This window comes from Meleagris gallopavo, chromosome 1 (assembly GCF_905368555.1).
Source record: "Meleagris gallopavo chromosome 1, MGAL_WU_HG_1.1, whole genome shotgun sequence".
Taxonomy (NCBI): domain Eukaryota; kingdom Metazoa; phylum Chordata; class Aves; order Galliformes; family Phasianidae; genus Meleagris; species Meleagris gallopavo.
Window position 1 is genome coordinate 33,192,170 of NC_139404.1, and position 24,404 is coordinate 33,216,573.

Consider the following 24,404-nt stretch of genomic DNA (forward strand, 5'->3'; position numbering starts at 1 on the left):
GGACCCAATTGATAAAACAAAATTGGTTGAATCTTTATGTCAAGTGTTACAGTCTGCTGGCCTCTTCAGTATTGATCAGGTTTGTAAATTGATTTTACAATAGCAACGAGTCATAGGTTTCAAACAGTTCTTAAACAAGCAGACCACAGAAAACTGTGAAAGTAAGCCCACAGATGTAGGGAGAATCAGCTGTTTTTCTTCGTCACGGTTGAACACTTGCACTTTTCTCATACTGAAATTAGCAGGCGGTTATTAATATTCTTTATTCATTTAAATCACAATTTATTTCACAAGATGTGTTTTGCACACTATATTTTGTTCCTTTGTATCCTTCTTTAGGAATTACTCTGCAACAGGTATTGGAGACAAAGTATTTTAAGAATGTAGCCATGACAGAGTATTTTAGGTTGAGACAGGAGACATGCTTTCTTAAGGTCATGTAAGTTGTTATGCCTGCCTGCACCAGCAAACACAAGTCTTGAAATGCTGATCTGGGAACTGGAAAAATCGACCAACCAACTGAACGCATGTTCCCTGTGCAGTAGCAGTACTTAAGGAAGAGCTGTTTGCTATGTGCTGTGAAGAAAGAGGAACCTAGTCCTGATGAAGCTGTAGTTCCTGGATTGCAAGGCAGTTATCTCTTTTTTGTGAAGTCATCATCAAATGTATGTTCCTACTGGAAGGCCAAAAATGTGTAATCATCAAGTCGGGAGTTGTTTCTCTAAAAATCTTACCTCAGTCTCTAACAGACTTGTTATTCCTCTGCTTTAGTATAATTCTGACAGGGAGCAAACCATTTGTTTTAGATGACTGGTCTAGCAGTCTCTCTCCATTCTAATCAATGTATTTCTGCAAATGGAAGCCATAAATACTGAATGGTCGCTCACTTTTACAAACAGTACTGCCTGTTGCTTGCTGTCAGTATTTCTGAAGTGAGGTGCAGCTGCTTATTTTTTAAAGTTGTCGCATGAAATGCAAATATGAAGAGATGGAGGATGGAACAAGCTGCTGTTGCATAATGGAGAATGCATAATCCTTAAGTTCATGCCACATAGACCTGAGTTCTGCTAGTATTTTTAATCAGGTACCATTTCTGGATGGTTGGACTGGGTGATCCTGTGGGTCTTTTCCAACCGTGGTGATTCTATGATTCTTACAGGAAGATGATGTGGATTTTCTGGCCAGATTTTCTAAGCTGGTCAATGGGATGGGGCAAGCATTAATAGCTAGTTGGACTAAACTGATAAAAAGTGGTGATATGAAGAGTGCTCAAGATGCTCTGCAAGCAATTGAAGCAAAAGTGTCCCTAATGTTGCAACTTCTAATTCATGAAGACGATGACATCTCATCTAATATCATTGGCTTTTGTTATGACTACCTTCACATCTTGAAACAGGTAAATATGCCTGATTTCAGTTTAACGTTTTTTTGATATATTATTTGCTTTGATTTTGTGGGAATATATGAAGCTAATGCTTTATGTAAGCTGCCTTGCAAAATAGTCTTTTGACTAATTAGCATTCAGTATTTTCACGGGCTGTGGGTGTACTTCTCAGAGAGTTTTGTTTAGAAATCTGTAGGAACTGAGCTAAATCCTTCATTAAGTGGAAGAGAGGCCTGCTTCATGTGGTTGTTAAAAGCAAACCTGTATTTTGCTATTGGTAGGAAAGAGCTTTCTATACAAGAAGTAACACTTGAAATTTCTTTTATAGCTTTCTGCACTTTCAGACCAACAAAAAGCTAATGTAGAGGTAAGTATTAACTTTTTTTTACTACAGATTCTTATTGACATTTTGTCAGAACTTTTCATTTTGTTGCAACAAATTGTATATAATTTATATGCTTTAGGATGTCCATGAGACAATAATTAAAATTAAGTAGTAAACCTATGTTGAACTGCATATGAAGGTGAAAGCTATTTAAGTGCTTGGTCTTCCCAAGCAACCTCAGTGCCGTAAGTCTGTCTTGCTGTGCTCCTTGACAACTTCTTGATGAAACGTTCTTTAACCAAGACAGAGGATGTTTTCTCCTGAAATTTTTCATTTCTATTAAAACCTTCCCTCGTTCCAAAGAATTGGAAGGAATATGGGAAGGGTTGTCATAAAATAAACCCCTGTAAGTAAAACTTGCGGAAGAAGCCGCTGCTCAGGTGTAACATTTGTATTTAAGATGAGCAGTTGTGTGCTAAGTATTATATGAAACTATGCATTAAGCTGAAGTTTACAAGCTTAATTTTATGCATTAAGCATTAAGATAAGTAAATATGTTTGTGTCCAGTTTTGGAAATGGAAAACTTTGTATCTTCTGTTCAAATCAATTTACTGCTGCAGCGCACTTAAGACGCTTAAAATCTGAATGTGTTGCTATCTAGAAATCTATGATTATGTTGAATCTGCTTTTCTACTGAACTTCCTGTTATAATTATTTCTCAACTTCACTGAACACATCTTGAGAGTTTTTGTTAGACGGAGAAACAGTCATGCCAACCTTTCTTCTTTCGTTCAACTCACAAAAAGAAAATGTTTGGAAACATCTTTTTGCTGACCCAACATAGCTTGCTAACCTGGGAAAAAAGAAAAAACAAACCCCAAACCCACAACCAATTTTGAAGGTGCTGAGCTCCCAGAGAAATAATTTTAAGGCTAAGCTGACCTACCTCTTTGAAATGTAATCTCAGACAGCCTGTTTAGCTTCCTCTCCTTAGTTCAGTCATCTCTAATTGCTCTTTTTAGTGTGAACTGAACTGCACAGGTTAGAAGCAGGAAATAAAGCCAAATAATGCTGCTAGATGGAAGGTTCAAAGTCATTTATACTGTGTATCTGAAACTGCATGTGTATCATTTGGATAGAATCTATCTGTTTCAGTATGCACTGTGAATTCTTCAAAATTTCTGAAAACAATAATTCAAACGGGATGTAAATGTTTACAAGTATTTTAACATTTGCCATAATATTTCCTTTTTCTGTAGGATTTTGGCTGTTGTTTCTTATTGCTTGTCTGCTTCTACACTTACAGTTCTGTTTATCTTAGGCAATCATGTTGGCTGTTATGAAGAAGTTGACATACGATGAAGAATATAATTTTGAAAATGAGGTACTGTATGAATAAACAGACAAATGCAACTTGAATTGCACATCGTAAAACTTTCTCACATTCTAAAAATTCATAGCTTTCTTAGGCTAAGGATTTGAATATAGGAAGCTAAGGTCTGTAGACAAATATTTCCTGTGGGGAAAGCTTTTGTTTTATTTAAACCTGAGCATGTCTTCATAGGACAAAGCAACATAGTAAAAGGATATTCAAGCAGCTTGGTTAACAGAATAACTCTGTCTGCTTTTGTGCAAACTGTTCCTGGACAAATATGACTGTGCTGTTAGCTAAGCGTAGCTGTTGAGCTGGCTTATTCATTGTGAGTTTGCATATTTCTGCTGTCATGCAAAACCATTTGAGAAACATTTAAGAAATACTGCTCAACCTATTTTAGATGGAAGAGGTCAAACTTCTGCAAAAAATAAGCTAAAAGTCTTTGATTTTTTTCTTCCCCTTGCATCTCTGCTAGCCAGCAGTAATAGCTGAATGTGTTAGGCAGTTCTGCTCTGGGCTGTTCAGAGAGCTGTGATCTTAGAGGTGAACTTGGACTATATGTAGTACATGTTAAATGTTTCTGTCAGATTAATTTAAAAATCAGCTAGATGCTGAGGGACAACATCTTCCTGAGGAATGAGTCTATTTTCAAGAACTGGGTCAAAAATGCTTTTCTATGAGCATTTTCTTTCTTGTTTATAGTTCACTCTGAAAGTAAAGCCCTCCTATTTATTTCTATGGAAGCTACAACAGATACAGAGAGCACAATAATGCTATTTGATAGAACAAATTCTCAGTTACAAAACAATTTTTAAACATAGTCACCATTAGCTCTGCATATTTGCCAGCAATGAACAAAAGCCTGCATGCCACGCTCATCAAAATCTTCCTGTCTGACCAGAAAGTGGCTTGTCTTTATTTCATTATCAGCACTGCTGAAACACACCACCCACTGCCTCACTGTACTCACATCCACTTTTTGGTTTCCATAAACATTCAGCAAGCATCAATGAATGCCCATGGATGCCATTTTTTATGCATGGAGGAGGAATTCACTGACACACCTTTGCTTCCTGAGCACTTCCATGTCAGATGCCATTGTGTCACAGTGCCCTTCTGCTGCCATCTGTCACACGACAGCGTAGTGAGATACTGGTGGGAAGATTCAACCTCTGCTGCCATACCACCAACATCCGCCTCTGATGTCCTGAGCTAACATAATAGAATAGGAGACACTACTTCTGAAGCCACACTTGTACTTTTGGTTAGTTTTCAGTTTGAGAGGCCTTTTTTATGTGTTTCTGGATTGAATGCGGTGAATCCCAATGTATCACAACCAGACAGTAAGGGAGCTAGCTGCTACGTTGCAAGGGTATTCCTGAATTTTCCAAACATGAAGTATTGTTCTTACATATACATGTTTTTGTTTGGGGTGCAACTGTCTAAAATGGTTTTGGATATATTTAAGGGTGAAAATGTGCTTCGCTGATGCGACTGTTTTGCAGGGTGAAGATGAAGCAATGTTTGTGGAATACAGAAAACAGTTGAAATTGTTGCTGGATAGACTTGCTCAGGTCTCACCAGAGTTACTGTTGGCATCTGTCCGCAGAGTTTTTAACACTACACTTCAGTAAGTATTTTTTTTTTTTTTAAGCTTGTTTACATAAATACAATTCCCATAGCTTTTTTCCTTTCTGTCAGACTCTGCACTAACAGTAAGTGTGAAGTAGCACAGCAAAGCCTACTGATAAAATTAGCTGGTAATAACTTTGGTAGTGTGACTTTGTATAGCTTCGTGATACAAATCTTACCCAGTTACTTAGGAGGAAGCAGCTTTCTTTTTGTAACGTTATTATTAGCTAGTTTTTGTTTGTGTTTTTTATTTCTGGTGGTGTCTCTTCATTTTTTTCTCTTGCCTGCTTGACTCACACTTGTCCAAATGCCTGCTTTATGCCATCAGGATATGTTAATGACATGTGGAAAGTTATTTCATGTATTATTGCTAGCAGGAAAAAAAAATAAAAAATAAAAAAAAAAACACAAAAAAAACAGGTTGGATACAGAAAAGAAACAGCAGTGAAGATTTTTTTTTCTTCTTACAAAAAGAACAGGACCAATCCTGAAAACAATGTAAATAAAGTAGGTGCCTGACTAGGAGGGTGGCTGAAATCTAGTATTGTCTGTGCCTTCCTTGTGCCTTGCTTTTTAGTGTGCCCTCTTTTTAAGTGACACTAAATGACTTGTCAACACATGAAAGTAGATAGTTTTGTGCCTAAATAAGCATTTGGAGAAGTCTGTAGCTTTCAAGTTGAAATTGGTGAAAGAAAATTGGTGGCACTCTGATGGAGAGATGGTACATCTTTGGATAAGATCTTCAAAAGCATCCTAAAATACAGCATTTATTTTCTTTGCTGAGTTCTACTCATTTGTGCTATACATCTGAATATTGACAAGAAAATACTAACGTGGCAGGTCTGTGATTATTTCACAATCCATAGTGACTAACAGGATCTTCTCATTTTTAGGAACTGGCAAACTACACGATTTATGGAAGTAGAAGTTGCGATAAGGTTGTTGTATATGTTGGCTGAGGCTCTTCCTGTATCTCATGGTGCTCACTTCTCTGGTGATGTTACAAAAGCTACAGCTTTGCAAGACATGATGAGAACGGTAAGCGGGTGTTACTTGGGAACTGTTCGAAAATGCTAACATAGACTGTCAATTCAAATGGCTGATATTAATTACCAGCATTTCAAATGCTCTGTAGTTTGGTGTTACAAATGGCTAAAGTGCTAACTTGCTAATGCTTTTTTTTTTTGTAGCTAGTGACTTCTGGTGTTAGTGCCTATCAACATACATCAGTGACCCTGGAATTCTTTGAAACAGTGGTTAGATATGAAAAATTCTTTGCTGTTGAACCTCAGCACATTCCAACTGTTCTAGTAAGTTTCATCTCATTTACATATTCAATTAGATAGGTCTAGATATGTTGTTTAGATTTAAGAACTTATTTTCTGAAGGTCACTAAAGAAATTGGCTGTCTTATATTGTTGGTTGATTAGCTTTCTCTCCTTGGTTAGACTGGAATGCTTTCTGATTGCAGATGGCATTTTTAGATCACCGTGGTCTTCGCCATTCAAGTCCAAAAGTACGAAGTCGAACAGCTTACCTTTTTTCCAGATTTGTCAAGTCTCTTAAGTGAGTAAAAGATGTACAAATGTATTCATGTGGTGCAAAAAACATATGCACAGTAAACTCAGTGCATGTTTGAAACAGGCAGGGTTTTAAGCAGACTGCTTAGTGAAACAAACTAGTGTTCTTACAGAGTTGTCCTGCTCTTTAATATCAAAGGTAGTAGGGGAAAAGTTCACCATAGAATAAAGAACTTGAATGCATATTCCTAGCTTATTTTGACAAGATGTTAAAACTGATCAACTGTATAAATATCTGCCTTGCTTTTCCTCAGTAAGCACAGTTGATAGTGAGTGAATTTGAAGTCTCCCAAGTGTAACTTCCTTGTATCTAAAAAAATTCTGAGTATTTACAAAATTCATAATGATGGAGTTTACTCAGGCTCTTATAGCCTTTCAAATAGTCCCATTCTGTTGGTCTCATTTAACAGGCATGTTTGAGTGTAGAGGCAGGAGAACCTCTAAGGTGGTGCAGATTTCAGAAGGATCATATTTCTTAATTCTTAATGAAAATACTTTACTCAGAAAAATGATGCTATTTATGCATTTTTTTTAATAATTAGGTAGAGAAGTAAATGTGTATTTTCCACTCTGCCGTGTCTCTATTTTACCCACGGCAAGCACCACATGCATAACTCAGACTTGTAAAGTATCAGTGTTCTGATACTTTAAGGGATGTTCTTTACTGGGCAGGTAGCTTAATGTCAAGATTTACAACTTAAGGAAAATGCCAGCAATTTTGCAAAAACAAGAAAAAAAAAAAACCCGACCCACTTCTACATAGTGTTTTGTTCTTGTATTTTACTTCAGTAAGCAAATGAATCCCTTTATTGAAGATGTTCTGAATAGGATACAAGATCTACTGGAACTCTCTCCTCCTGTGAGTATTAACAGTAATTTTTTGTAATAAATAAATCTTATGCTTATTCATCAGTGTGCCCAAACAGTGAGCATAGTACACAAACATTTAAACACGAATAATTGTCTTGATTTTTTTTATTTTTATTTTTTAAAGAATGAGATCACCTGCTTGTGTTTGTGCCTAACTTTTAATAACTTTGCTTATTTGAATTTCTGTGTGTAAAGAGAGATGTATAGAAGGCTTTTTGAATTGTATAAAAATACTTGTTCCTTTAACAATACTTTACCATCTACTTAGTAATGCTACTTGGGCAGGAAGAGAATAAAAGTATTTGTACCTGTATTAGAAAGATAAAAGAAATGCATGATTAAAGAAAAAGTAATAATTTCTACTTTTTTATCAGAAGAATGACTTTGATAGAGGACACTTAGTGAATTATGCCTGTTATCTTCCATTTTAGGAGAATGGTTACCAAGCTCTGTTAAGCAGCGATGATCAACTTTTCATTTATGAAACAGCTGGAGTATTAATAGTTAACAGTGAATACTCTGCAGAAAGAAAACAAGCTCTAATGAGGAATTTGTTGACTCCACTGATGGAAAAGTTCAAGGTATTGTTAGAAAAACTGATGATGGCACAAGATGAGGACAGACAGATGGCCCTGGCTGACTGCCTCAACCATGCTGTTGGGTTTGCGAGGTAGGTACTGTGCAGTGTCTGTATGTGTGTTCCTGATTAGAGTAAAATGGGATTTATTTTAAAGAATTTAAATTGAAGAGTTTACTGGGAGGAGAGGCTGAGTATCTACCTGTAATTTATTGACCTAGAAAATCCCAGCAGTTATAGAACTTCAATGTCCCTTTAAAAGAAAGAAAAGAATGATAAGGATGTAGATGCAGAGAATAGTGCATAATACAGACTTCCTCTAAGAATTGTCAGGGGCTGTTCTGATCATATGTTGTTTGTGGTACGTTAGAATTTAATTCTCCAAAAGTTGCCAAAGCATAACTACTACTTAATGGATAACTGCTATTTCTGTTGTTCTGCTCCCACTTCACAAAATATAATGTTCTAGTTAAGTGTCTGGGCTTTATATGTATGTTGTTCTCAGTGTTATTGCTTCTCCATTATCTCGAGCTTATATAAAACTTGGTGCATTTGCTTTTACAGCCGAACCAGCAAGGCTTTCAGCAATAAGCAAACTGTAAAACAGTGTGGCTGCTCTGAGGTATATCTGGACTGCTTACAGACATTTTTGCCAGCTCTCAGTTGTCCATTACAAAAGGAAGTTCTGAGAAGTGGCGTTCGCACTTTCCTTCACCGTATGATTATTTGCCTAGAGGAAGAAGTTCTTCCATTCATACCTTCTGCCTCCGAACACATGCTCAAAGATTGTGAAGCAAAAGATCTTCAAGAATTCATTCCTCTTATAAACCAAATAACAGCTAAATTTAAGGTATGATATTACTAGTAAACAGTCTTCAAACCACAGGAGCACATTGCTGGACTCACAGTACTGAAAAGAGTGTTTCTCCTTGATTAATCTCAGAATTGAGTTATTTCTAAACTTTCAAATTTAATATTTGGAAATGAAATGTTACCTGCAGCACAAAAATATTAAGTTTTTACAATTTACAAGGTCTTGTTGGAGTGTTGTTGAACTAAAATGTACACTGAGGCATCATGTCTTATTATTCAAAATAGATGGAAAGTACTGAGGTTTTAAAAAAGAGACATAAGGATCAAGCAGAGGTTGTTGAAGTACTGCCTTTAAGACTTACCCAGTCCTAATTTCAAAGATTTTGAATGTGAAGTCAATAAAATATATTAAATAACTAACCTATTAACAGTGGTTTGTTTCTTAGCATTACCACAACAATAGTGCACAGTCACAAATATGTAGGTTGCTCTGAAAGTAATGCCTCCTACTTATTCCATGGAAACTACTCCAGATACAAAGAGCATGCTAGCATATTTGATAAAGCAAATTCTCAGCTACAAAATGCTGTTCTTCAACATAGTCACCACCCTTAGCTGTGCATTTTTGCCAGCAAAGAGTCTTTGTGCTGCACTCATCAAAATCTGCATGGCCATCCAGAACGTGGCTTCTTTTTCTTGTTGTGTCGCCACTGTTGAAACACCACTCACCACCTCACTGTCACAGAATAACAGAGTTGTAGGGCTGGAAGGGATCTCTAGAGATGATCTAGTCCAACCTCCCTGCCAAAGCAGGTTCCCTGAACCAGACTACACAAGTAGGTGTCCAGGCAGGTCTTGAATGTCTCCAGATAAGGAAAATCCACAACCTCCCTGTGCAGTCTGTTCCAGTGCTCTGTCACCCTCACTGTGAAGAAGGTTTTACATAATTTGTGCAGAATTTCCTAGGCTTCAGTTTGTGGCCATTTCCCCTTGTCCTATTGCCATGCACCACTGAAAAAAGTCTGGGATGAGTCTATCCTCATATCCATTGCTTGGTCTCCATAAATGTTCAACAAGTGTCAGTGAATTTCAGTGGATGCCGTTTTTTCCACATGGAGAAATCAGTGACACACCTTTGCTCCATAAGTACTTCCATGTCAGACATAGTTCTGTTTGACTGCCCCTCTGTTGCTTTCTGCCACGTGGCAACAAGATGTAGTGAGATACTGGTGGGAAAGTTCAATCTCTACTGCCATATCCATCAATATCAGCCTCCAGCACTGTGGGCCAACATAATAAAATAGGAGGCATTACTTTTGGAGCAGCTCGTGTGATACAGGAAGTCATTGCTGTATGAGAAAGCCAAAAAGCTCTATAAATAGGTTTAAATAAATTTTTATGCAGAATGCAAAATTTAAATTACTTCTAGGAAGGAGAAATGTGTTTTGTAAGCAGTTAAATAGAATTCTAATATGACTGTATCAAACTGGTGTGTGGATCTTTGGAATATAGTGGGGGGAAGAGAGAGGGGAAGGAATTTTTGAAAAAAAATAAAGATTTGAGAGATGAAGGAGGAAGACTTCTGTTACTGTAGTCCTTCTCACAAATTGCACTACAAGCAATTCACAACAGTTAAAAGGAGTGTCAAGTGAAGAAAACCTAAAAAAAATATGCAGGAACAAGACTTGATAACTTGTTCAAGTGTAATGCTTAACTTTTTATAGCACTGTACTGTTTTATTACAACATGTTGAAATAAATAGTCTAGCTTCATTAGGCTTATCTTGAAAGGTAGGAATTGGTAATTAAAACTTCGTGGCTCGTTACAAATATTCATTTTCTGTAACTGCTTGAACTCATAGCTTCTTCTATTCTCCACAGACGCAGGTTTCACCTTTTCTGCAACAGATGTTTATGCCACTACTTCATGCTATTTTTGAGGTGTTGCTTCTTCCAGCAGAAGACAACGACCAGTCTGCTGCTTTAGAAAAACAAATGTTACGGAGGAGTTACTTTGCTTTTCTGCAGACAGTAACTGGCAGTGGAATGAGTGAAGTCATAGCTAATCAAGGTGAGTTGTTCAATTTCGCAAAGGATGTCACCATAGTTGCTCTCATTTAAGCTTTATCTGCTAAAATCATTAACCTAATTCCTGCCATGTAATATTAATTGTTAACGTTAGTTCGTTCTAAAAAAATATAGATGGGCTAACGGTGAGAGGACAAGGTGGAATGGTTTTAAACTAAAAGAAGGGAGATTTAGATTAGGTATTAGGAGGAATTTTTTTACTCAGAGACTGGTGAGGCACTGGCACAGCTGCCCAGAGAATTTGTGGATGCCCCATCCCTGAGTTGTTCGAAGCCAGGTGGGATACGGCCCTGGGCAGCCTGAGTTGATGGGTGGCAGCCCTACCCACATCAGGCATTGGAATTGGATGAGCTTTAAGATCCCTTGCAACCCAAACTATTCTGTGATTCTTTGATTGAAATACAGTACTACACTTACCTGTTCAAGCAAGAATTTGGGTATGTAAAATCCAGATACAGTAGATGTATTCTTTCTCTTGATTGTGCCTCATGCATCATCATATTTGACTGATGAATCAGAGATCATATATTTTCAAGTAGAAAAGCATTTAAAAATAGGTGCCTGTATTTAAACTGCTGGGCAAGGCCATTTTCAGCTCCCAGTTTTCATTCTGTGTTGCTCATTTTTTAAGATAAACATCAGTGACTTCTGTGACTTTTTGTTTTTTACTTTCACCTTACCAACTATGCTAAAATGCATCATGCAATTTATTACATTTACCAGGCTTTCCCAAATGCAAATCAGCACTTTTTATAATAGGAATGAAAAGTCAAAAGTCTAGTTTTGTGATTTTTTTTTTTTCTGAATAATTCTCTTAGCCTGTATTCTGCAACTATGGCCAGGGATTTGAAAATCTTCAGGGTGACTCGGGATGGAAGATAGAGCTCAGACTTACTCTCTACATCCTAAAAAGCACTATTACCTGTGGAAAAGGAAAGGATGATGTTAAGAAATACTAAGATGTTTCTTAAAAGAGGCATGTTGGTAGTTGTAGTAGGCCAAGAAAGTTTAAAGAAATCAAGTAGAAATAAGCAAGCTTTTGTGATGCTTTTGTGAAGTGTGATATAAATATGTTGTAATGTATTGGAAGTGAGCTACTTGGGTGCTGCTGAGTTTAAGTAACTCTATCAACAGTAGTGGAAGGCTACAGAAAATCTTATGTTGCAGGTTTGAATGACAAGTTCACTTTAATGTGTTTAAGGTGCAGAGAATGTGGAGCGCGTGTTGTTCACTGTCATCCAAGGAGCAGTGGATTACCCAGACCCTATTGCACAGAAAACTTGTTTTATTATTCTTTCTAAATTGGTGGAGCTTTGGGGTAAGACTGTCTTTCCATAATTCCCTCATGGCTGCTACTAATTCTGAAGCACAGGTAGAACATGCAGTGTTATTTCTCTTTTCAGGAGGGAAAGATGGACCAGTAGGTTTTGCAGACTTTGTCTACAAGCACATTGTCCCTGCATGTTTCTTAGCACCTTTGAAGCAAACATTTGACTTAGCAGATGCCCAGACAGTATTGGTATGTATTACCATTGGCTTTTTGTTGTTGTTCTTATCACTGCCATGTGTGGCAGGTTCAATAGAAAAAAGGAAAAGTGAAATGGCCCCTTGGTATTAAAGGTTGTCTCGTCTTAGAAAGAAGATACCTTATGGTTTTTTAATGGGGTGCCTGAATAGCTTGTTCTTAGATGCTATGGTGCTATATTCTATAGGTCACCTATGCTCAAGATCAAACTAAAGAATTGCAGGTTTGAGAATTTGATGCTGATCTGCATTGCTTATGAACTAAAATTCAGTGAAAGCAAACACACAGATAGCTGTTCCTTGGTTTGTCTTGGGTTTAGCTGTGACAGATGCTTCTTTGGTAAGAGGGGAACAAAAAGTTAAAGGGAAATGTTGAGGCTGACTTAAAATGGGATGAGGAAAAAGGAGGGAACAATTGCATGAACTAGCCCTTATTTTGGGAGTTATTTTAGGATCTTTGGATGGAAATACTTAACCAGTATACTAATTGAACAACTTAATATTATGCATTACATTACAGGCTTTATCAGAATGTGCAGTGACATTAAAGACAATTCATCTCAAAAGGGTAAGCTCCATAATACTTTGCAGGGGTAACTCTTGCAGGTTTCTTTCTAATGCTTTCAGCTGTTTCTAGAAATCAGATATCTTCTAAGATCCATTACTGTTCTGCTTGTCTATATTTTAATAGGATGGCTACAGTGCTTTGTTAGGAACAGAGAATTAAGTAGTCATTGATAATTCACTGCAGAATACTGACTCCTTAATTAAGGGAGAAAAATCTGGTCACTTCACCATTACTGCGTTTAACTGATCAATTAGCTTTGGTCTACTTTTTAAAATGTACTACTTCAGCTAACATGAAAGAACAATTAGAGATGTATGAGAGAGGCCTTTTGAAAAAACAGTAAGGTTATTTTTCAGATTTTGAGAGACTAGATTAAGAAACATTTATGGAAAAAAAATGAATTTTTCATTGGCTACTGCCTAAAGCACTACAGCATATTTCAGTTTTAATGGAAAACCAAGTAGTTTCTATGTTTGTGTTACTGCAACCTTTAACTTGCTGGATAATTTCTTTTTCCTCAAGTGTGAGCTGAAGAGATAACCTAAACAAACAAATATGAGAAGTATAGATCTGTTTTAAAACTTTGGTGTACCATACAGTACAGGGCTATGACTTGTCATAAAAACATACAAAACTACACTTCAACAACTTGTGTGCTGCTTCTCTTTAGGGTCCTGAGTGCATTCAGTATCTTCAGCAAGATTATTTGCCTTCTTTGCAAGTAGCTCCTGAGATAATTCAGGTAGGAATTCCCAAATGAACAGCTGGAAAACTTAACACACAGAAATTTTAAATGGGAACAAAATGCATATTGACAAAACTGTTTTACTGTCCCTCAGTAAAAATTGTTCTGGTATTGCATATTGGAATAGAATTAATTTAGCATAAAGAGTGAAGTTACTGCAAGAGTATCTTGTAAGAAAGAGTGTATCCAAGTAAGTCTTCCTTATATCCAGTGCAATTAATTTTTAACTTGACTACCAGAAATATCAGAGTATTAGAATACTGTAAGATCAATAACTATACAGATGTTGTAAAGTATCCGATGATCAGTAAGCATACAGAGAAGTTAGGCTAGTAAAACTATCACATTGGAAAAGATAATCAGAGATAAATAGAAAGTATTTACCAGTGTTGTAGGCTCACAGGAAACTCCACAAGGAGCAGTCTCTACAGAGATCCATCCTCAGTGGCAGTCAGCCCTTAAATGGGGTCTAGGAGAGGTGCAGCCAGGCTCCACCCCTTCCAGTCACACAGCTGAATTGCCTTCACCTGTGTTCCCAGGGCTGACTCAAGTGATCAATCAGAGGTTCAGGCCACGATCCAAACAGTTCCCCTACAAATATTTATAACAACTTAAAAATAAAAGATGAAGAGCGTTGAATGTATAAGAACAGAAGATAAAGGCCATATTCATTGCTAAGCCACAGCACTAGCTCTGCTGTCAAAATAATATACAATATCAAAACAGATGGTTTTTTTGGTTGTTTTTTTTTTTTAGTAGCTGACAGAGCCCGTGTAAGAGGGCTCTGAGAAGTGAAGCTTTACACTTGACCGTTGTCTCAACATTTATCATTACTAACCACGTGGTAACCATTGCCATGAAGAGATTGTTAGCTCTATACTGACAATTTAAAATTTTAATTGCAATTAATTTGGAGACGATAGTAATTGGGCTTGCTTTTTTAAGTTCTCTAACAATTACAAATGTCTCCTGAACTGTAGAACTTTCAGGTGGCATTAAATATATATAGGCATCAAACACTATCTGTTGTTTGCTCCAGTGCTGTTTTCTAGTCTAAGTTTATAATGTTTTTTGAAAGTGACAGAAATGCTGTACTGTAACCCAGAGTCACTCTGTGTATGTGTAATACTACTTAGGTTTGTCTGAAATATCCATGGGTGCATCTCAAAGACACCAAAGTTTAGTAGAAAAGTGAAAAGTTTAAAAGCTCCTTGACTGCTCTCCTCCTAGGTAGTCTTGCTTCTGTCTGTTCATTTAAAAGTGAACTTGATGCCCAGATTGGAAAATATAGCTTTTCTCACCCCAGAATGTGTGTTTTTATTTTATTTTCTTATTTTTTAATACAACATGCTTTTCTTGAGTTGTACATTAAGGAAAATACAAACTATAAAAAGTATACATTATATATATATATATGTATCTCAGGTTCTCTTGTGCTTCATTTAGTTCTTCTTCCTTACAGGAATTCTGTCAAGCACTTCAGCAGCCTGATGCTAAAGTTTTTAAGAATTACTTAAAGGTAAAGATTTTGTTTCATGAATTGCTTTTAATTCCATTTGAACATTGACACATAATTCAATCCAGGTGGTGACCTGAAGTAAAACTGAAATATAGAATGCTCAAACATCAGACTCAACTGATAGATAAGCTTTTACCTATAGGGAATCTCCAAGTTGTACAAACAGTTGTGTGGAAAGAAGGAGCAGTAACAACAAAAGCCCGACATCAGTAGAACTACACATATGCTTTGCACCCATTTCTTCCTTAGCTCAGTATTCTTGTGGCTTGTGTTGCTTATTAGTTGAAAGAACAAAAACAAATGGACTGTAATTAAAGTCGGTGTGTAAGACTTCATTTTGGTGGGTGTGAATTTAATCAAATAGCACAAGACACATCCTTGAAACTCTTGGTTCATTATGTTAAAGAAGAAAGTAAGCTTTGACAAACTATCTTACACCTCAACCATTCCATGTCTTAAATTCATATTTCCCTCTTTTTTTTAATAATATATTTTAACAGGTGTTCTTCCAGAGAGCAAAACCCTAAGGAAAGGACTGGAATCTCACGTATTTGTTTCCATAATCAAGAACTCTGGTTGTTAATTTATAAAAAATGCTAACTCTTGTGCCATTCAGACTGGTTTTGTTCTTAAAAAACATTGCTTTGTGCTCACATCAGTACATATTTCAGCCTTTGCATAAAAAAAAGAAAAATGCAAATACCCCACTTCTGTGTCTCAAACATGAAGGTATGTGACAACCTGTAAAATTGCCTGTATCCCTACACAACACTTCTATTATGTATAAGATGAATTAAGCTTATGCTGTAACATGTATGGCAATAAAATGACACTTATTTTTTGAAATTAAATATAAAATTCCCTTCAGACCATAGAAATGGTTATTAAAATATGTACATTTTTGATACTGAGTAAAATGTTTTCATAAGACATAAAATTCATCTGTTCATGTATGGTGACATGAAAATAAAACAATCAAAGTCATTTTTGTAGATAGTCATTTCATTAAAATTGTCTTAATGATAAAATATATATATATACCTCCTATAAACAGATTGGTTTAATAAATGATTTCATTTAAAAGTAGCATCTGGTTCTTTTTTTTTTTTTTTAATAAAAATAAGATTTTATTTGGTGAAATAAAGTCTGTGAATCATTTTGGTTCAATCTTAATAAGCTACAGCATTTAGGTTTGGGGCTATTACATTTAAATAGAACTGGGGAATTTCAGTGATGCTTGGATAGTAAGTTGTATTAGTCTTGCATGTGGAAGATGCTGACAGAAAGAAAGAACTGCATTCACGAAAATATGAGAGCTGCTGCAAAAGTAATGCCTCCTATTTTGCTATGTTGGCCCACAATGCCAGAGGCAGATGGTGGTACTGCAGTAGAGCCTGAACCTTCCCACCAGTGTCCACTACATGTTGCTGCTGTGTGACAGATGGCAGCAGTGGGCACTGACACAATGGTGTCTGACATGGAAGTGCATAGGAAGCAACAACAGGTCACTGAATTCATCTATATGGAAAAAATGGCACCCATTGGCTGGCATTCACTGACACTTGTTGAATGCTTGTGGATTCCACTTGTGGAAACCAAACAGTGGATGTGAGTGCAGTGAGGCAATGAGTGGTGTGTTTCAGCAGCAGGGACAGAAATGTGAGACAAGTCACGTTCCAATCAACCACACTGATGTTGATGAGCATGGCATGCAGGCTGTTGTTTGTTGCTGCCAAAATGCATAGTTAGTGGTGATGACTGTATTGAAGAACAATGTTTTGTAGCTGAGAATTTGCTTTATCAAATAGTGCTAGTGTGCTTCTTTGTATCTGTTTTAGTTTCCATGGAAGAAATAGGAGGCACTATTTTCATGGTGACAGAGGGGGCAGCGGTCTGTGAAGAGATTTTAGTTGTGTTGATATTTTCAAAATGTATCTGTCAGTTTGTTTCTTTGCATTTCTGTTTTTTATTCTTTGATGTAAAGCATTCAAAGCTATTTTTCAAGGAACAGAGTGGGGAGTGAGCTAGGATATTTGCAGAGGATTTGATATTTTCCTTGAGCTGCAATGTAACTAAATTTGTAATTCTCTATGGTTTATGGTAGTAGGTTCTTTATCTAATTGAAATGGAAAGCAAATGAGGAGATGGATCACAAGTAGCAACCTTGAGTGGAGCGTGGTGATGCTTTAAGGGTGCTTTTTAATGTATGATGTACGATTGCTATATACCTGCCTTGTCTAGACTAAAAATGCATAAGCATCATTGTGGTAACAACTCCTCCTTTTGTATGCAACAGTACTTCCCACTGCAGAGTAAAATATTACTAAGTAAGGAAACACGGTTGCAAGCCTTTATGATAAAAAGCACACTTTGGAGATAGAATATTTTATTCACAAGCTGATGTTGTTATTAAAGGCAGTCAGCCTTTCAGGCTTGCAAGGCTTTTTCCAGGTGTGAAGTAACAGCAATGAATTCCATGCCAGGAGAGCTGAGAGACTCTTCCTCTCACAGCATAGCTCATCAGTTCAGACACTTCACCAACTGGTTGCTGCCCAGACAGGCAATCTGCCCATATACCCTCACTTGCCTGATGCCATAACAAGACTGTTCATGGTGGAAAGCTAATCTTACAAAATAAATACAATTTTGTTTTGTGTCTGTATGTGCCCACAGACTGTCTTGGGAGATTACATTTACATTACATTTGGTATGAGTATTACATTTGATATTTCCTGTTTGCAACAAGGTGGGTTGCTGTCGATGAGACGGATGATGCATGTTACACAGGCACATGGCAGGAGAGTGCTCTGGCACACTTCTTGCATTTATTGCTCTAGTAAGAAGGCTTCTTCCTCCCACCTTTTTTTCCTTTGTTCTTGCTTAATGTGTTCATTACTCACTATATACCAGGCAGTTCAGAAAAGTAGGAGATAGCAGGCTCCAGAACAATTCTATATATTCTTTTTTTGACCTAGTAATGTCATTGACTGTCAGCACTAGCCTCTGTACCACTGAAGTCTCTTAGAGGCTTCTTAACAAGAGGAAGACTATAATTTGTGGACTACTTAACATACTTTTGGACTAAAATTCGCCTGGGAGCATCAACTTGTACTTTTGATAAATTGATTTGAATGACTTCTATGGTGACATGTTGGAAAAAAGGCAGAGCTAATGAGAGCTGTCATACATCATGGAATTGTTTTTCTTTCCTCTCTGCAAAACGTGCAAAAAGTGGAAATGCATTAAATGATGTGGAACAAAGAAAGGTAGTTCCAGGTGAAGCTGATTGCTTAATAGATATGCTTACTCTGATTTAGTTGCCGTGCCTTCAAAGTATTTAAATCAAATGCAGAAAACAATTTGACTATAACAATATAACAATAAAATAGCTCAAAAGCTTCAAAGGAATATGCAGGAGAGGCAAGACAAAACACTTTGTGGGAAATGAAGGCAGGCAGTAAAAGCTTTGTCCGCAAGGGTAAGAACCTAATTTGCCCTTTCCTGAGGCAGAGCCACTTCCAAAGGGCATTTCAACTAGTCCTGCTTCTTTGCTTCCTTTCTTCCAGTGTCCCCTTTAAAAACAGAAAACCTGCGTCACACACAGAGCACACAAATGGGATCCATGTGCAGAATGGGCAGTCAGCATTCTCCAGGAAGAAGTCCCAAGATGTAGTTCTCTGTCAGCCAAGTTCCACAGGATGCCAGAGTATGGAACTCCTGTAAACATTATACCGCTTTCAGTTTCACATCAAACAGGCCAACAGCCATGGACAGGTACAGATGTCCACACAGAAGCAAATATCGCCTTTGCTTGGGCCTTCCCAACTAAAAGGTCAAAAAGACACTGGAAACAGCTTCAGTAGTTCCTCTATTATTAGCAGGTCCTACTTGGGTATCCATGTTGGTGGAGGGCACAACTTAACCTCCAGCCCTAGCGGGATCCCTAGTGACCAGTGGGCAGGTTATGGCAGAGGTATTTTTCTCAAGAGTCCTTCTGAATAGCAATACATGCTAGACTACAAGTATAACTTCCTCTCCTGCTCAGTGTGGAATGCACGCTGCTCTCATCATTTTAACAGCTGCAGACCTTCTGAACACCAGACAAAATTTTCCAATCAGCAATCCAGTCACACCAAGGATTGACAAGCATTGCCATCACTGGCGTATTCAATTCTGCTGTATAGAGAATCATGAAAGCCTTAGCAGAGAGTCTGGAACTTTCTCAAGTTTCCTCAATGTGTAGGTCAAATGCTGGTGCCTAGGACACAATCCTGCCTATGGAAAGATAAGAGGTTTTCCTTTTTTGTTCTGATCCCAATATCCAGCCAGTTCTTCAACTACTGAACTGTACAGCTGTCCAGGCAATAAGTAGCCAGTTTCTCTAGAAGAATGCCGTGGGAAAGTAACAAACTACTAAAATCCAGACTCCACAAAACTAAAGTTCTTCACACCTAGCTGGTACAGACAAAGAAAACCCATTTTGGAAGGCTTGCCCATGTGCTCTTCCTATGCAGGCAGTTAGCACTTCTCTGCCTGCCCTAGATCTGAGAATCATCACACACGTCTCTGAGATGGAGCATGCACCTGTGGCCCTCTTCTCTGAGGATGCTTGAAGCACAATTTCATTCACAGAATCATAGAAACATAAAATGGCCTGCGTTGAAAAGAACCACAATCATTGAGTTTCAACCCCCCTGCTACGTGCAGGGTCACCAACCACCAGACCAGGCTGCCCAGAGCCACATCCAGCCTGGCCTTGAATGCCTCCAGAAATGGGGCATCCACAACCTCCTTGGGCAACCTGTTCCAGTGCATCACCACCTTCTGAGTGAAAAACTTCCTCCTAATATCTAACCTAAAACCTCTTAGTTTAAATTCAGATCAGGGACTACTGCTGGGGCATTGTGCGTGTTTACTAGATTTCCTACCTTTTGGATCCATCTCGTGGCTGAGGCAGAAGGTAGTGTGTGAGTAACTGTGATTTCCCTATCCTTGTCTTAACTCAGGAACTTTTTTGCATCACATTTTCTCCTCCTTTTCAGGAGGGGAATGGAGAGAGAAGTGTAATGGAGCTTACTGAGCCATAAGTATGAAATCATCACAGTTGTTTACTCTTTCCAGTAGCTCCCAGAGATGTTTCAGGTTTCATTTCCTGAGCTGTGCTTGATAGTCTATCTGCCCTTTGGACTCCGTGTAACTGGTGAGCTGGGAGTCATGTGGGAATCAAATAAAAGCAGCATAGGTGTTTTTGCATGAATTCTGGTGTGGTTCTGTCAAGAAGAATCCCCAGTGTGGTCTGCTACCAGTCCAGCCCATGCAAGAGGGCTGCACTTCCTCAGTTCCTTCCTTGTAGCCCTTCTGGTCCTCTTCTAGGTCTTTGGTTTTGGGGATGAAATGCTTCATGTGTCTGGGGCAACTTATGCAGGAGCTGTCTCATGTCATTTTCAGGGTCATAGAAGGTGACAGGCCTTGCAGAACAATCTACTGAAGAACACCTGGCCTACTGAACCAGCGCATGAGAAACAAAAAGCAGCGGCCAGTTTCCAAGAGGCAGTCCTTCCTTCTTTTCTCAAGAATGGATGGGCAGGCATGGCTGAGTCAGAAGGGCCATCAGTTCTCCTCTTGTTTGGCTGAGAGAACACTGAGAGGAAAACGAGGGCTGCCAGACTCTAATTCTTTAATGATACAAGAAAAACAGTATTTAACTTTCTTAGAAATTTCCAGCATTGCTGTTCTCAGATGATGCACTGGTAAAGTTAGCAGATTTGCTTTTTGTAAGATTTCTCTGAGGTAATCTGCAATTCTCCACCTGAACTCTTAAAAGTCAAACAATCCAATCTTTGTTGTTGTTTTCCTGGCACGCATGTACAGCAGTTGGTTTCCACTCTCCTGTTATTCTCTCATTTCTGGGTTGTCCAGAGGATCTCAACGAGCTGAGGAGATGCTGAGGAGATTTTATTGCTCTCAGTTCTCACCGACTTGATTTATCAGTTTCACTAAGCTGTATTTTGGAACGTGCTTATTGCCTGTAACAACACAACTAGCGGAATGTCAGAATCATGACGCCCAAGTTAAGATAATAACAGGAAACATAGCCTGTAAGCAGAAGGTGACTATCTCCTTTGAGCCAGTTGTTCAAGAAAATAAGGGCGGCAATGAATCTGTGAAAAACATGAAGACCTGTGACGCTCCTGAAGCGCGAGGCTGAACACCACACGAGGCGCGGACACGTTCTATCCCGCCGACGCGTTCCCGCGGCCCTCCTCCTCAGGCCGTCCGGCGGCGAGGGCCGAACCGCCGTCTCCGTCAGTCACGCAGCGGCGCGGCCCGCCCCGCCTCCCCAGCGCGGCTCCAGGAAGCCGGAAGCAGCCGGTGGGCAGGCTGGCGAACGGCGCTGGGTGCGTGGGGCCGGGGCCGGTGGGCAGGGCGGGACGGGGCGGGGAGAGGTAGAGATCAGGCCGCGCCGGTGGGCGGCCGCGGCCCGGAGGGAGCAGCTATCCCGGGCCGCCGCCGGTCGGGGGGAGAGGCTCCGGTTCGCTCGCTGGCGGCGGCGGGGCCTTCCCGGGAGCTGCGAGAGCTTCGAGGAGCGCGGCGGGCACGGCGGAGCGGGGCACCCGCGGAGCGGCACTGTCTGGGGCGCGGCCTGCGGCCTGGGCGGCCGCGGCCCCGGAACGAACGGCGTGCGCCGGGCGGCCGCTCCGGCACTCGTCGGCCGTCGGCACGGGAGGGCTGCCCCGCTGCGGAGGCTCTAGCTGCGGGTGGGGCCGCCGCGCCTCCAGCCCTGTGCGCTGAGCGCCGGGCCGCTGCAGGCTGCGCGGCTGGGGAGCCCCGAGCGGAGGGGCGGGAGGCGGCGAGGGGAAGCGGGAACTTGAGGGGAGGAAACTTCCTTCCTAAGAGATAACAGGAGGGGTACTAGGCAGAACGCTGACGTGTTTACAGGCTGTGAGGAGTCTCGGCGCCTTGCCTGGCAGCCTTGTTGGCGCGTGGGACCTTGCATGCGGGCTGCGATAGCCCCGCCGCCTGCCCTTCCCGGCCCGCTCAGCTCCGTGCCCGGCTGCTGGCGGAGCTGCTGCTCGCTCAGCCGTCCCGTAACTCTACGTTAGATCACAGCAGCCGTGCTCCTCCTCCATATCACCAGTGCAGCTTTTTCTGCTACTGCCCCGCTGCTGACAAGTAAAGTGGCAGTAGCCGGACACTGAGGAGTATTCAAGGCACCAAAAAGCAGCTCCCGACCCAGCAGCCTTCTAACAAGCCTCCTAACAAGTGGGGAGAATAAATCAGCACATAGTAGGAGACTTTAAGGCCCGTGTGAGGAACTTCTGACTCATCTTGTGTGAAGTTTAGTCAAAGTGACCATGAGATTTGAAGAAATAGGACATTTGGTGTTGAATCTAGTAACAGGCTAGTCCTACGGATAGATGTGCACGCGTTTTTGTGAACGTGAAGCTCAGTGACCTGGGAAGATAATGGAAGATGTGAAAAGGAAACTTAATACCGTGTCTTTAGAGAAGATCTGTGCTGAGTCAGTCTGAGAAATGAAAAGCATCAGATCAGTGGAGATCTAGCATATTGTATAAGTTTTTAAGTCTGTTTTCTTATAATTTGAAGACTGATCAAAACTGCGTGAAGCTCTACGCCCTTAAAGAGAAGACTGTGCTAAGAGAGCAAGGACTTTGTTCTTATTTATAAACATGCTGTTTTGACAAGAAGTATAGTAGTGCAGCACTGATACTGGTAGGTACCTGGGGCTAACACTGGTGTAATTATATCTTTAGTTCCATAAGTTAAAAAGACAGACATCGAGAACCTGTTAGACTTATGTTTTTTTCCCTAAATCCACTGAATTATATTCAAGCTCACCTGTCATGGACTTGTTCTTTTGTTGTGTTTTCACTCAGTGACCTCAAAACAAATTTATTTAGAAAGTAAGAGGGTAAAGGGAGAGGGCCAGCCTGTAAGTAAGCTGCTTCATCTCTCAATTTGGGCAGTGTGATGACTCTATTAGGCCACTAACATTTCTAGTACTGGAGTGGATATCAGTGAAGAAACTCACTGTTGATTTGATTCATCTACGTACTATCTGCTTAAATAGGATTCATCTACAGGAGTTGCCTCTGGAAGAAGTTGGTACTCAGAACTGGAGATTGTCTTAGAATTAACAGAATTTTAAGGACTGGTGTGTGTATAGAGGTGGGTTTTTTGTTCAAATTCAGGATTTTCTTGTTAAGATTTGAGAGAGAACCTTTCTTTACTTCTCTGTGCATAAAGAACTAGGTTTAGAAATGCTATCGCTGAATGATTCTGGGCTTAGTGTGGAGTAATGGCATGTCTTTGTGTTGTATGATTGCATTCTGTGCACTCCATGACATTACTTTGATGTTTTGGGACAGCTTTACCTGAAGCTCCACACCTTATATGAGCCAATAGCTAAATAAAACCATAAAATCAGTAGTTGTGCATGGAGAGATGTGTCCAAAGCCAGAGAAGGCTTCTGTCTCTTTACGCAGCAGTTGCGTGGCCCGAAGCAGGGACAAAGTGGGCACCTCAGCACGCTGCTGCTTGCTGACTGGCTTCAGTCATTGCCATTGGGATGCTCTGATGCAGGCAGTGCAGAGAGGCTGCTGCTGATGGACCTGCCCCTGCGCTGGTCTGTGTCCTGCTGCTGGGATTCTTTAGGTCTGGGAAGCTGCCTCTTTAATCTTCCATCTTTTTGCTCAATTTAATGGCAAAGTTAGTGCTTTGATTAAACCAGAAAGGTAAAGGTGTTCAACTGCAGCTCCTGCTGGTTTGGCAAGGGGAAAAGGCTTGTGCTTCTGTTTTATCAATCATTTTATTTAATCACAATTTTTTTCTTTCTTTTGAATCTGTGAAAACTGATGTGTTTGACGCCTTGTAGTCGATGGAGGGTGGGGAAGCCCAGTGGTATTAAAAAATGACATGGCGTACCACATGTGGAATTCCAGAAATGAGAGAAGTGTCCTCTGATTTCTTCCAGTGGTAACCGATGGTTCAGCAAAGAGCTGAAAATATTTGTGTTAATTGTGACTCTTACCTAGCTCATCTCATAGGAGCTCATTGTAAGTAGTTAGTGCAGTTTCTCTATAGCTATACTCAAGTACAAGGCCCCATCGTCCATTATTGAGTTGTTCCTAGGACCAAGTTGATCTAAAACGCCTTTATCTGCTTTCCCTTCTTGTCTTGTGTGTCCTTTGGTGTTACATACTGAATAATGGGTTGTGCTGCTGATCTTGGCGTGTCATTTTGACTCTTTCTTCTAATTTCCATTACTGGGTCATTTAAAAACATATGTACATATTGCATGGTTTTTGCTTTTGCAGCTGATCTTTCAAACAGTATTTGAGTAGGAAGGATCTCAAATGCATAGAAGCGTTGTGTCATAAGCA

General features: G+C 39.6%; 2 protein-coding genes and 1 long non-coding RNA gene across 15 annotated transcripts in view; 2 read left to right on the plus strand and 1 right to left on the minus strand.

Annotated features, from left to right (window-relative positions):
- XPOT (exportin for tRNA) overlaps positions 1–16,086 on the plus strand; it is a 26,631-nt gene extending 10,545 nt beyond the window's left edge. For both annotated transcript variants that reach the window (XM_085220354.1, XM_085220350.1), the window contains exons 8-25: positions 1–79; positions 1,160–1,396; positions 1,713–1,751; positions 3,032–3,094; positions 4,591–4,715; positions 5,611–5,755; positions 5,908–6,027; positions 6,189–6,283; positions 7,087–7,156; positions 7,599–7,837; positions 8,309–8,594; positions 10,438–10,627; positions 11,846–11,962; positions 12,048–12,163; positions 12,689–12,736; positions 13,407–13,478; positions 14,944–15,000; positions 15,501–16,086. The exon at positions 1–79 is cut by the window's left edge and continues 90 nt beyond it. In XM_085220354.1, coding sequence (XP_085076480.1) covers positions 1–79; positions 1,160–1,396; positions 1,713–1,751; positions 3,032–3,094; positions 4,591–4,715; positions 5,611–5,755; positions 5,908–6,027; positions 6,189–6,283; positions 7,087–7,156; positions 7,599–7,837; positions 8,309–8,594; positions 10,438–10,627; positions 11,846–11,962; positions 12,048–12,163; positions 12,689–12,736; positions 13,407–13,478; positions 14,944–15,000; positions 15,501–15,527 — 2,125 coding nt within the window. In that variant the 3' untranslated portion in view covers positions 15,528–16,086. The remainder of the gene's footprint in view (positions 80–1,159; positions 1,397–1,712; positions 1,752–3,031; positions 3,095–4,590; positions 4,716–5,610; positions 5,756–5,907; positions 6,028–6,188; positions 6,284–7,086; positions 7,157–7,598; positions 7,838–8,308; positions 8,595–10,437; positions 10,628–11,845; positions 11,963–12,047; positions 12,164–12,688; positions 12,737–13,406; positions 13,479–14,943; positions 15,001–15,500) is intronic.
- LOC146545246 (uncharacterized) lies at positions 15,595–21,437 on the minus strand. The gene is made up of 2 exons (XR_014882373.1): positions 19,929–21,437; positions 15,595–18,717 (listed from the first exon to the last, which is right to left on the minus strand). It is a non-coding gene; the product is annotated as an uncharacterized LOC146545246 (long non-coding RNA).
- Positions 21,254–24,404, plus strand: part of TBK1 (TANK binding kinase 1) — a 27,414-nt gene continuing 24,263 nt past the window's right edge. Inside the window, exons 1-3 of one of the 12 annotated variants that reach the window (XM_085220425.1) lie at positions 21,285–21,398; positions 22,609–22,734; positions 23,093–23,190. The gene's annotated coding sequence lies outside the window, so the exon portion shown is untranslated. The other 11 variants (XM_085220470.1, XM_085220430.1, XM_085220458.1 and 8 more) reach the window with 11 other exon arrangements.